The 13,557-nt window shown below is 29.7% G+C and overlaps 1 protein-coding gene across 3 annotated transcripts in view; it reads right to left on the bottom strand.

Annotated features, from left to right (window-relative positions):
- Positions 1-834: 834 nt before the first annotated feature.
- Positions 835-13,557, bottom strand: part of LOC143073419 (alpha-1,6-mannosyl-glycoprotein 2-beta-N-acetylglucosaminyltransferase-like) — a 40,995-nt gene continuing 28,272 nt past the window's right edge. For all 3 annotated transcript variants that reach the window (XM_076248959.1, XM_076248961.1, XM_076248960.1), the window contains exons 5-9: positions 10,927-11,057; positions 5,864-5,939; positions 3,899-3,988; positions 2,804-2,928; positions 835-2,283 (exon numbers count right to left, since the gene is read on the bottom strand). In XM_076248959.1, coding sequence (XP_076105074.1) covers positions 2,070-2,283; positions 2,804-2,928; positions 3,899-3,988; positions 5,864-5,939; positions 10,927-11,057 — 636 coding nt within the window. In that variant the 3' untranslated portion in view covers positions 835-2,069. The remainder of the gene's footprint in view (positions 2,284-2,803; positions 2,929-3,898; positions 3,989-5,863; positions 5,940-10,926; positions 11,058-13,557) is intronic.

Raw genomic sequence — 13,557 nt, 5'->3', positions numbered from 1 at the left:
ACAGCTTTTCACAGCTTATTAAAATGAGATTCAAACTTTGTAACAAAAAGTAAATGATCAGACAAAACTAATATCATTATTTGTATTTATTTAAGGAAGATACTAAGACTTTTGAATGAAATGTCTGAAGTAAATTTATGTCAATTTGATTTCAATTTTAAAGCTTTTAATTTAAACTTTAAATCAGTATTGTAAAAAAGTGTAAAATAATTTAATTATTTACAAATATCTTTATGGAACATTTCTAATTTAAAGCCATCTATTAAGAAAGAATAAATAAAGCTATGCCTAATTAATACGGTAAACATCAACATTTATTTTTGCTCACATTTTCTAGCATAATATTTCACTCAAATGTACTTTTTTCAACATGAAATTTAAAGCAGTATCACCATGAATAAACTATTTCTACCAAAGCAATGGCACTAAAAGAATGTAAACTAAAATTTAAACTATATTACAACATTTCTTTTCGATATTTTTAGACTTATAAAAGATAACTGAACATACATAAATGTTATTTTTTGCTTACCTATGAAGTCATTAATGTAATTGCAAATAGTCCAAACTTAGAAAACAAAGATATGTCTTTTAGATAAGGACTACAACTGTTGCATCAATCTGTCACTATCACTCTTAAACCAATTTTCTTGTTATTTGCTCCCCCTTTTCAGAAGTAATTCTAGTGATTAAAAGGTAGATTTGATGTGACATACTTTTGTTGTTGTTGTTAAATTGATAAATTACTTTTAATATCATCCATTTCTGTTGAGAAAAAAGTCAGTAGCAAATGAATGACAAGTGTTTCAGTGTAAAGAAAACAAAACAGAAATCTTAATGCTGAGTATCTTTTCTCACTATACAAAAAACTTTAAAATTAAGGACTAGGCCAAACATCTTACAACATTTAAAACATAGTCCAATGCATTTGGAACACAATGTTAAAATACCAAGAGTGAGAAAATAATAACATTCATTCTAAACAATCTATTTTACATTGAAACAATGCAGAATTTATAATTCTTTGTTTTACTTTGTTTGGCACAACTTCATTTGTACCCTTAACATCCAATGTCTTTACCAAATAACTAGATTGAACTTATAAAATATCAAAATTAACTGAAACATAGCAAGTTTTCAATTCAAACCAATGCTTAAAGAACAACACAGAAAGTTTTCTCTCAGACTTAAAATTAAAATCTGACAGACAATCCTTAATTGGTGATAATGTTACTATTTAAAATTGTAAAACTCATAGGAAGTCAAAATGTAAACCTATTCACTATGATGTCCATCTTGAAAGAAAATCACTGTCTAACTACTGTTGGGTCTTGTATTAATTAAATATATAATGTAACATAATAAACTTTATCATTGCTTCATTATATCAGAAAACAATAGTATGCACTTTTACTATATTACTTCATCTAAATGTGAACTTTTATGAATAACAATACATTTAACACATACACTGATTTACATATATATGAGACAATTCACATTTTAAACCTTAACCTTCCCCATCACAAATGGACAAACAAATAAATATTGAGACACAAAAACAAGATTTTTCCTTTCCTTTTTGTTTAAAGTACAGTAAGAGAAAGGATTTTATAAATATGAAAATGCTTAATAACAAATAGTGCAATTTAAAACATGTGAAAAAACTTGTTCTTATTTCGTTGTTATTGATGTTATAAATCTGTACACATACATTAATAGGAATAATATCAACTGCACAAAACTGCTATGTTATATAAATTCAATTTCTTTTTGGAATATTTTCCTATGGAAATAATTCATAAATATAATTTATTTTCAATTTTCAGGTTGGGCCCCTATCTTTTTTGAATTTTTTTTTCACCTTTTGCTAAAGAATATTAGGAAAATTAAACTCAGCAACCTAACGAATAAAAGAAGCATGGTGACCTGTGTTATTACTGTCCTTTTCAAAGTATACACAGTAATTGCTTGTCATCTAGCAAAATTTATTTTTCAAGCAATAAAATGAATAGATGTTTGTGTACCCCAAATGTTAAATGTAAAATGAGTCTACAAATCATGATGTGTTAACCTTGACCTTTGGCAAAACTTAAACATAATTCTCTGTCCCTCTTGTCTCCCCAGCCACCGTTAGGTTTGGGGTCCCGTAATTTGAACTTTGATTGTCCTCCCACTGACAGAACGTTGGGAAATAAATGCTGTTTATTAGACTGTAACTGAGTTTCTATCTGTTTCTTTTTATTGTCTGGCTGACAATTCTTCCCTTTGTGATGAACACCACTGTAAATAAAAAAACAGTTTTAGTAAAACAACTAAAACTAAACAATTATAACATTTGTCTGTGTTATTCTTTATCTATTGTGTTTAGCTTTGGTGATTAAAAGTCATGTCATGTGTCTTGTGTAAGATAGTAAGTTGACCTTAAGATGTCTTCTTGTGATGACCTCAACATAGCCATGATACCCATATAATGATATTACCACAAATTGGTTTATTTCTATCCAATATGTTACTTTTAGATAAAACCATATATACAATCACCTAAAATATATATAGGTAACATGATATATGATTATGATACACTAAAGAATGTCTGTTGGTCAGTATACGTAGTTGGCCGTTTGTGGTACCCTCAAGTTGTCAAAAGAAACATATTTTTTCTTTTTTGTTCATTTAATTTTTTTCTGTTGGCTAGAGCACTTCACATCTAACATATAAACATATTAATGCTGTTCAGATATCAAAATAATTTAAAAAAAAAAAAATCATATTTGATCAATGATAATCCAGTTATAATTACCATTCCCCGATATGAAAGACTCTGGTTGCCTTCATCTTCATAACTTTGACTTTATCTGGGATACACTTCATACTTAAATGTTGTAATGTCCAATCCCAATTGTAATCATCAAAGTTACAAAACTCCTGGAAAATAATCAACACACCATATTATATACATATAAATATATACATCTTTGAAACATAGGTTAAATTAATACAGTTGTCTGTGATTATGTAATCATCAAAGTTTCAAAACTACTGGAAAATAATCAACACACCCTATTATATACATATATCTTTTAAACATACTGTGGATTCATTTATTTTCGTCGGTACCAATTTTTTGTGGATTAATATAGGAATATAGGAAAATAGGAAATCTCCTGGTTTATCCAAAGTCTGCATACAAGCATATATAAAATTTGTCATCATAGATCTTTTAATTTCGTGGTTTACCTGTACCATTGAAATCCACAAAAATTGGTATCCAACAAATGATAATAAATCCACAGTTGTCTGTAATTATTTAGGCATCAAAGTTACAATAAATCATATATCTCAATTATTAAAGAAATATTCTAAAAGGAATAAATTGATATGATTGAAGTCTATTACTTAAACCTCTTTTGAATGTATATTAACTAGATGGTGTTTAGTATAAATATGAAAGAAATGATGATACAGTAAAACAAGTTCATGCATTGCTATATCCACTTAATCAAATATCCAAAATCATAATATTGCACTCCTGGACACAAAACAATCCTAATAAATAATGTTGAAAGCGGTTATGAATTATGGAAAAATTGGACCAAAACTGATGCTACAGCACAAAGTATGCATAATTAAGGTGTCACCAAATTGTCAGAAGTTATTTTGTATTAATACGATAATGTCACAACATTTTCTTGTTAATATTTTGACAAGATCTAAAATCATTGAAATCTTATGGACCATTTTTATCCTTTGAGAACCTGTTTTAGAATCAACCATCCTAATTAGTATCTAATCTTCTCTGTGATAATAGTTGCTTACATAAGGCCACTCACACCACATCTTCCTATATCTATATATCATCTTGTCTTAAAATCTTTTTTACAAATGAAGGACTTACTGAAGTACATTTTTTGATATCCTTCCACAGATCTCTAGTAAATGCCATGCCCATATTATGTCTTGATGATATCCAATGTCCCAGTTCAACCTACAAAAGGAATGGTAGAAATTATATACATTTCTTTGTAACCATCTTAGTTCATTTATATATTTATCTTAGTTCATTTATATATTTCTGAGTTTAGTATTACGTTCATTATCACTGAACTAGTACTCATTTTTGTTGAGGGGCCATCTGAAGCATACCATATCTCACGTTCATTTAAAGTATTTTGTTGAAGAAATAAGGTGGAAAGAGCTTCTTCATTCAGTCGTGCTTTGTAAACATAAGTGAATTTTACATATCTGTTTCTGGTCCATGTTTTACCATTGTCAAGTCAACATCCGGTTTTAGGAATATGATTTTAAAAACGAAAGTAAAGTTTTTGACAACGTCATTTGGCACAAATAAAGAGTCTAAAGTAAATATAAGCATGCTGATGTGCACTTCTAATGATGCACTGCTAATTTAACTGTTTACATCAGAACACTAAATTTGTATCAAAGTAAAGTTTAATATCGTTTTTTTTTCTAAATCTGATGTCAATCATTGGGATGGCCCTCTGATTACCATAATTGTCCTTTGTGACTTAGTCTTAAGGGATTAAAATCCAGATCAGCTGTAAAATGTCTGGCTGGCTCAAATATTTTTTAGAAGTCCTGCTCAGGGTGAGGCAATTTCTTGCTGTATTGTAGACCTATTGGTGGCCTTCAGATGTTGTCTATTCTTTGGTTGGGTTGTTATCTCTTTGACACACTCCTAATTTCCATTCTGAATTTTATCTTAGTTTTATCTTTTTCATTAAAGACAATATGCATAGTAGGTAAGTTGGCAGTAATCAACAAATTTCTTTAAATATGGTCCTGTAAAAAAACCAAAGTAACAACTAACAAGAAGGGGTGAACAATATATTCTGTAATAGTTAATCAAAATGATCTCTTTATTTCCTGGTCTAGATATCAGTCGAAAATCTGCAGCATTGTCTATGTACAAATCTTTAATAAGCTAGTTTTATGTCTTTCTCATAAAATGTTTGTATTTTCATCATTTCTTCTGTTTTGTTTGGTAAAAATTGTATATGCAGGAACCTGATCTTCAATAGTTGTCTGTGCTGGTGTGGTTCATAAGTGTTTCTTGTTTCTCATTTTTTATACAGATGTCAGTTGGTTTTCCTGATGGAATAGTTTTACACTAGTCTTTTTTGAGGCCCTTTATAGCTTATTTCTTGGTGAGAGCCAAGGCTCTGTGTTGGAGACTGTACATTGACCTATAATGGTTTTTCTTTAACAAATAGTGACTTGGATGGAGAGTTGTCTCATTGCCACTCATACCACATCTTCTTATATATACTATGTATATTTTTGCTCTTGTTGCACCTCAGGATGACCGAATTAGTATAAAGTTATCACTATCATGTCATATCTAACAGATTATTTAAATTAGAAAGCTGTTGTTATAGCATAACAATACATAAATAAGTGAAGCAAAAACTTCAAATTACACACCAGCAGGCCATTCACAGTCTTTTTTATGAAAAAAAATCAATAGCTAACTATTGCTAAATTATTGAAGCAAAAAATCAAAATTACATACAAGCTGGCGAATAACAGCCTGATTTATGGTGAAAAAAAATGAAAATAAAAACAATCCATTGGATAACAATATTTAGCATTCATAGCAGGAGTAATTAGGAACTCAATATTTCATGTCCTAGACGTCTTTGGCTTGCTTTTGAGTATGGAGGCTATCTAATTGATTTATTTGCCCCAAAGGCTTTATTCATATGTAATTGTGTTTAAAAATTCAATAAATGCAATTATAATCCTTTTTTTATTTCTCCCTTGTATTGAATGGTTGGTCTTCTGTTGGGTTCAGGGAAATTGTGAGTGTGAACCTCTTAAATCTGTTCATGTAAATTTTTACCTTTCCTGAATTTATTGAATAACTTTGTGTTTTATCGTAGTTCCCTGCAGTAAGCATTCTACAATCTTTACAATCTCTGAAATAGTAAACAACAATACATAAACTAACGGACATAATTGGATATAAAAACATTGTTAATGTTAAATCTATCTTCAGATTTGGGTTGAAAAATATTAATACACGTTTCCTTAAATTTCATTTTATCATCAACCCTCAGTCGTAATGTTTTGAGTTTGTTATGATAATGCAAGCTGTTATATGCTGTTAACATTCATTTAAAAGAAAAGAACAACACTGAAAACAGTCCATCAAAATATAATCGCCACTCAAAAAAGCCCCTTAAAATATGTCTGTTGCCACCCATAGTAAAGGATTCCAAATTATGCAAATCAGTTAAGTACTGTAAATTCAAAAATTATTGGTGTGCATTTATTATTGTGATTTTGTCATTTTAAACTGAGATGCAATTTTAATATTGAGAAAAATCTTGTTAAATACATTTAAAAATTTCAAAATTAAAAATTTAAATTATTGCGATAATAACCCTTAGGCTTTTGCATTTTTCTCAATAATAAAACCACCATAATAATTTCTGAATTTGCAGTACATTATACTAGTACTGTAGCATATATTTATGAAGCACTGGACGTACAGCAAACAACAATCAATCAATGTTTTACTTAACAAACAACAATAGGACAGAGTAACAATATCAAATATTCTTAGTTGAAAACAGTTCCAAATATTTATGAATGTTTACATTATTATATTTTAGGTGAGGATAAACAACATGAAAAAGGGGACCATTGGGAATGACAAGAACAACATGGAAACATTAGATGTTCTGTGAAATACATTTCTTAATAATCATGATTATTCCAAAGTTATTTTATTAGTCTTATCTATTGATTGGTAAATGCCATGGCAACTAATAAATTGATACATGTATAAACCCATTTTATTATATTATGAACATGATTTACCCCAGTACTAAAAAGGCTAAATATTTCAATTTAGTAAGTGTGCATTTTATTTGGTAATAAAGGATATGGTTGACAAACTTTATTGATGTAACGACTCAGCTTTCAACTCACAAAGGTAACTTTCCGTCACTGTTGTCTTTCGAAAAATAACTTAAGAGACTCTACGGGAAGCCCTCTTGACCAATCATATAAATGTATGCCATTATATGCAAATCATAAAAAAATTATCATCAACTATCAGCTGATTTTAATCCTAAAATCATTTATAATAAGTACCTAACTAAGCACATTCCCCAACAATTCATACTGTGGATTCAAATAATTTTGTGGGTATCAATTTCTGTGGTAATGGAAAACTTTGCATGAATCTTGATTTTTGAATGTAGTGGCTTTACCAAAGTCTCCATACAAGTCTATTAAATATTTTTGAATTCATTGAACATTTAAATTTGTGGTTTAGCTTAACCAACAAATTACATGGAATAAGTTATCCTATAAATAATAATGAACACACAGTAAGCTAGATGTGTAGGAAAGACGGAGATCCAAGTGAGAAATACATTTCAACCATGAAATGGAAACCCATAGGCAGAAGAGCATAACTACCAAATTATATAATGCCCATTATGTTTTGAGAAATTGTAATATCTATAATCTAAATATCAGAGTTATAAAGCATTGAAATATCACAATTATTTTGGAAATGTGATTTGGAAATATTTACAAATTAATACATTCATGATCCTCCTATTTTTATATATATATATTAAACAATAAGCTTAAAAATTATACAAGTTTTATATCTCAAAGTGGTAAAAATAGTGATGGTAATAATATTTGTCCAGGATAATATGTTATTTCTTTTACTGAGAAGGAAATAATTCCTTTTGACAGATTCTGTTGCTGTTTACCTAGCCATTTAGAATTTTGACAATTTAACTTGTACATTGAAACTACAAAAGCTTTTTTTTCTTCGTGGAAAACATTGAATGGCAACTTTAAATTTCACCTTAAAAAACAAGAGTGCACACGCTGAAATGTCTCGCCTTCTATACTAATCATTGATATTATGTTGATAGTCCTAAGTATAAAGCTAAGCTTTATTACAACTGTCACATAAACTTAACATTAACCAAGATAACTAAACAAAGACCAATGAACCTTGAAAAAGAGGTCCAGGTCAGATGAACCATGCCAGGCAGACAGGTACAGCTAACAATGCTTCTATACAACATATATAGTTGACACATTACTTATAGTTTAAGAAAAATAGACCAAAACACAAAAACTTAACACTGTGCAATGAACCGTGAAAATGAGGTCACGGTTAAATAAAACCTGCTCGACTGACATAAAGATCATAAAATATTTCCATACACCAAATATAGTTGACCTATGGCATATCATGCATATAGCATTAGATAAAAAGACCAAAACTCAAAAACTTAAATTTGACCACTGAACCATGAAAATGAGGTCAAGGTCACATGACATCTGCCCACTAGACATGTACACTTAACAATCATTCCATACAACAAATATAGTAGACCTATTGCATATGGTATGAGAAAAACAGACCAAAACACAAAAATTTAACTATAACCACTGAACCATGAAAATGAGGTCAAGGTCAGATGACACCTGCCAGTTGGACATGTACACCTTACAGTCCTTCCATACACCGAATATACTAGCCCTATTGCTTATAGTATCTGAGATATGGACTTGACCACCAAAACTTAACCTTGTTCACTGATCCATGAAATGAGGTCGAGGTCAAGTGAAAACTGTCTGACAGACACGAGGACCTTGCAAGGTAAGCACATATCAAATATAGTTATCCTATTACTTATAATAAGAGAGAATTCAACATTACAAAAAATTTGATCTTTTTTTTCAAGTGGTCACTGAACAATGAAAATGAGGTCAAGGACATTGGACATGTGACTGACAGAAACTTCGTAACATGAAGCATCTATATACAAAGTATGAAGCATCCAGGTCTTCCACCTTCTAAAATATAAAGCTTTTAAGAAGTGAGCTAACGCCGCCGCCGAAGCCGCCGCCGGATCACTATCCCTATGTCGAGCTTTCTGCAACAAAAGTTGCAGGCTTGACAAAAATCATTGATTAATTAATTTGACTACAAAAAATAAACTCCCAGATGTTAAAACACATATCCCCATATTCATTTCATGGAGCAGTTCTCTATGCAAAATAGGACCAGGTAAACAGGAACTGATTCTGAGGAAAAGTTTAATTTCCTTCAGAATAAAATATAAGCTCAAACATTAACTCTAGGGATTTTACCTCATCTTTACCATTACAATGATGTTAGTTAGGAAAACTCTTAAATTTAGAAATTTGCATAAAATTTGTTAAGTGGATAAGAGAAAATCTTACTGAGATTCTGATCATAATGATAAAACAGCACAGATATAAGTGTTTTTACATGTTTATATACCATATCTCTCTTACTGGTTCATGAATACTTATTTTAAAGGACAGACTATTACCTTTTTAAAATATTTTTTTTTCGTCTCTAAAAACAAGTTTATTGCACTATATACTGTTATAGAAATCTTTAAAAATATATAGTAAGTAGGATATATTTATGAATTCAGAATATACTTGCATTTAAAGATTTTTCAATAAAACAGCAGTTAATACATAGATTCTCAACAGATTAGGCATAAGAAAATAAGTTTTATGTCTGAATAACACAAATATTAAGCAACATTAGTCAGAAGATAGTCAAGGAGTTTTAAAGTTTTTTGAAAGAAGTGAACAAAAGTATTACTGAGAATAGTATCATTTGAAATATGAATTGCTACAATAAAATACTCACTTATCTCTGTAAAAGTAATGGAAAAAATAACTCATAATAATTGTATGGAACGTTTGTAGTGTCCAAAAAATGAAAATTTAAAATGTAACACATTTTTAATACTGTAAATTCAGAAATTAATGTTAGTATTTTTTCATTGCTAAAAAATGTGACAGAGTTGTAAACACAATAATTTAAACTTGTATTTGAAATACTAATATATGAGTTAAACAGGATTTTTCTCAAAATCAGAAAAATATTAAAATCTCATTTTTAGTCTCAAATGACAAAATCACAATAATAAATGCATGCAATAATTTCTGAATTTACAATACTACTGTAACATGTTGATTTCTTTGTTTTGTTTTAAAGAAACTGTTTCATTATGGATAGTGACCCACTTATATATAACCGTACTGAAGAGTGTGTTTCAGAATGACACAAGCTGTTACAAAATGAAAGATAATATTATGTAGATTTGTTTTCACATTGTCTTCATCAAAATACTATTTCCTTTTCCTTCTTTTTCACAGAATTGTAATCTATATTTATGTTATTTTATTGAAAAAGGTATATGGATATTTTCTTTATCATGGAACACCAAGAGAGAAAAAAGTATTTAATGTGACTATTCCAAGTTAACATGTTGGACAGGTTTGTCAGTACTTGTGGTTTATTGAGTTCACACTTAAGAATCATAACTTATCTATTGTTCTGAAACCAAGAGGGAGTTTATCAGCTACAATCACATTTAAAGGACAATATGGCTTTAAAATGGGATGTAGAAAGAAACTTTTGAAGACTATAAATAACATGAATAATATGTTGAATTGCTTTTTCCTATGCAAATATCATTGCTGTTTTCCATGGCTTATGAAGAGTTTGAAGTAGAAAATTATCACACCAAAAGATTAAACAGAAATTTATGAAAAAAGCAATAGATTTTTGTGTATCAATTTATAGAATTCAAATCTTGAGTTGCCTTTTTAAGTCAGCATCTTTGGAAGTTTTTTTAATGCTTATTATATAGAATGACTAATGGCTTTGGTAAATAAAATTGAAATGGGGAACATGTCAGAGACAACAAACCGACCAAAGAGCTGATAACAGCTGATAAAGGCCACTAGATGATTTCTTGGTTTTGTGGCATTGAGTTTTCCTTGTATTGTTGAATGACTGTCTCACCAATCTATACCCTATATCTATTTTTTTTCTTTCTCATTCGTATTCTACCATGTAATTCAGATTCTTACTTTTTCTTTAAATGATTCATCATCTGTAATATCGTTATTACGTCTGGTGCTACATAATAATCTTCCTCCAATAGCAACACCAAACCTGTGTAATTCTTCATCACGGTCAGCTGGTCAAATACATGGAATAACTGGAAATATAAGTAAACACATACAAATTATCAGTAAAATAAAATTGAGAAAGAAAATGGGGAATGTGCCAAAGAGGCAGTGAAATAACTGGAAATATAAGTTATATAAAAACATACAAATTATCAATAAATTGAGAAAGAAAATGGGGGCTGTGTCAAAGAGACAGTGTGATGACTGGAAATATATGTCTATAGACACATACAAATTGTCAATAAAATTGAGAAAGAAAAATGGGGGCTGTTTCAAAGAGACAATCCGACCACATCAAGCCTCTATAGTTCTCTATCAAAGTAAGTTCATATGAAATTATTGATTACGTCTGAAGGAAACCCTAAACCATATCTTTTTAATTGGTTTGTCAATGACATGCAGATGGAAATCTGATATGTTCTCAATCTATTAACCTTCAAGTTTTTCAAGTGCCAGTATTTTCATTTTTTAATTCATTACAAGAATGTGTCCATAGAACACAGATGTTTCACTCACACTATCATTTTCCATGTACAGTGGACTGTGAATTTGGGGTTAAAACTGTAATTTGGCATCACAATTAGAAAGATCATATCATAGGGAACATATGTATTTATTATCAAGTTGATTGGACTTCAACTTCATCAAAAACTATCTTGAACTAAAACTTTACTTAACTTTTATATTATTTCTAATTCACTGTCAATATCATGGAGGGGTACTTCAATAGTTATGTAAATAACTAGGAAAGAATGACCTACACTTATATACAAATCAAGACAAATTTCCAGGTTCATTTGAGAGTTTATTTGAAAGGCCAACTGTGAAACGAACTGATTTAATTTGATATCATAATCGACCTTTAAATAATTTAAGATTCTGAATGGCATATTTATATATGATATTTAGATCAAATCAACATAAAATTGTCAAACTGAAATGCATTTTAATAAATGATGCTATAAAAAAGGGTCATTTTTAAATAAGTTCTCAAACCATTATAACCCAAATATTTGGCACATCCCCCGTACACCTAATAATTGGAAGTGACCATCATCCCCAGGCCCAACCCTGTGGTCAATATCACACCAATGCCACATGGTCATATCCTAAGATTTTAAATTTTTATTAATAAAGTTTTGAGCAATCTTATATATCTGATTGAAAGACAAAGACAAGCAATCCTCAATCTGGTAAATTGTTTAAAGTTGAAGTAAGTTACATGGTGAACAGCTGTTCTAAAAAGTAAAGAAATCACTAATTGAAGAAAATATTAACATAAAATGTGATTTTTTTTATAGCCTTACATGTCAAGCTGTTATATAACAATGTTTTTATTGGTCCACTTTTTGAACAAGGAAATGGACTTTAAAAGCAACATATTGAACTATTGAAATATACAAATGTATCTGCTTTTGATCTAATGAATAATACACTCCTTTTTCTATCTGTATTTGTATGCATAATACAAGATATTTCATTCAAAAATGTCATAATATTCATCCTCTTTTCAATGAATTTACTTTGAGTTGTTAAAGAAAGTGTCTGAACTAGCTTTGAAGATGTGGCTATAGAGCCTCTTTCTATTCTTCCCTCTGTCCCTTATTGGTTTCCTGAAGAAATAAATACTTTCAATTATTGGAGAAATATCATTTAAAACCTAAATTAAGAATGGAAATAGGGAATGTGTCAAAGAGACAACAACCTGACCAAAGAGTAGATAAAATCTAGTAAAAATGATAAAGTTAATTCTTTTTTAAGGTAGATAGGGTGTCTTCCTCCATCTTGGATTTTGAAATACTAGAAAACAATGGGTATATCTTTCATAAAATGTGCAAATTTTGAGAGTAGTAGGTAATTCATGTGTAAGAATTTCCATTTCAATACAGAAAATGACATTTTTTATCATATTTGTAGTTGTATATTACAACAAACAGAATACTTTATTCGATTTTTTGCCAAATAAGGGGAGGCAACTCAAATGTAGAGGAAGATAATTCAGTTAAGTTACTTTTACAATAGAATGTTTTAGGAATTTACCTATTTTATTATGTAGCAAGAAATGGGTCCTGCAACTAAGACATAGCACCTCTCTTGCAAAAAACACAATATGTATAAAACCAACTGAACTTGGCAACCATTTTACTCATAATAAATGATAATAACCATGAATGACAAAACATTGTAGGACCAATGATGTTTTGTTTGGCGGTGTATGAACTATGAACTTACTTTCCAGAACCAATGATGTTTTGTTTGGCAGAGTATGAACTACGGACTGACTTTCCAGAACCAATGATGTTTTGTTTGGCAGTGTATGAACTTACTTTCCAGAACCAATGATGTTTTGTTTGGCGGTGTATGAACTATGAACTTACTTTCCAGAACCAATGATGTTTTGTTTGGCAGTGTATGAACTATGAACTTACTTTCCAGAACCAATGATGTTTTGTTTGGCAGAGTATGAACTATGGACTGACTTTCCAGAACCAATGATGTTTTGTTTGGCAGAGTATGAACTTACTTTCC

The sequence above is a fragment of the Mytilus galloprovincialis genome, chromosome 4, assembly GCF_965363235.1.
Source record: "Mytilus galloprovincialis chromosome 4, xbMytGall1.hap1.1, whole genome shotgun sequence".
Classification (NCBI taxonomy): Eukaryota; Metazoa; Mollusca; class Bivalvia; order Mytilida; family Mytilidae; genus Mytilus; species Mytilus galloprovincialis.
The sequence above is the reverse complement of the archived record's forward strand: the minus strand, read 5'-3'. Positions and strand labels throughout refer to the sequence as shown.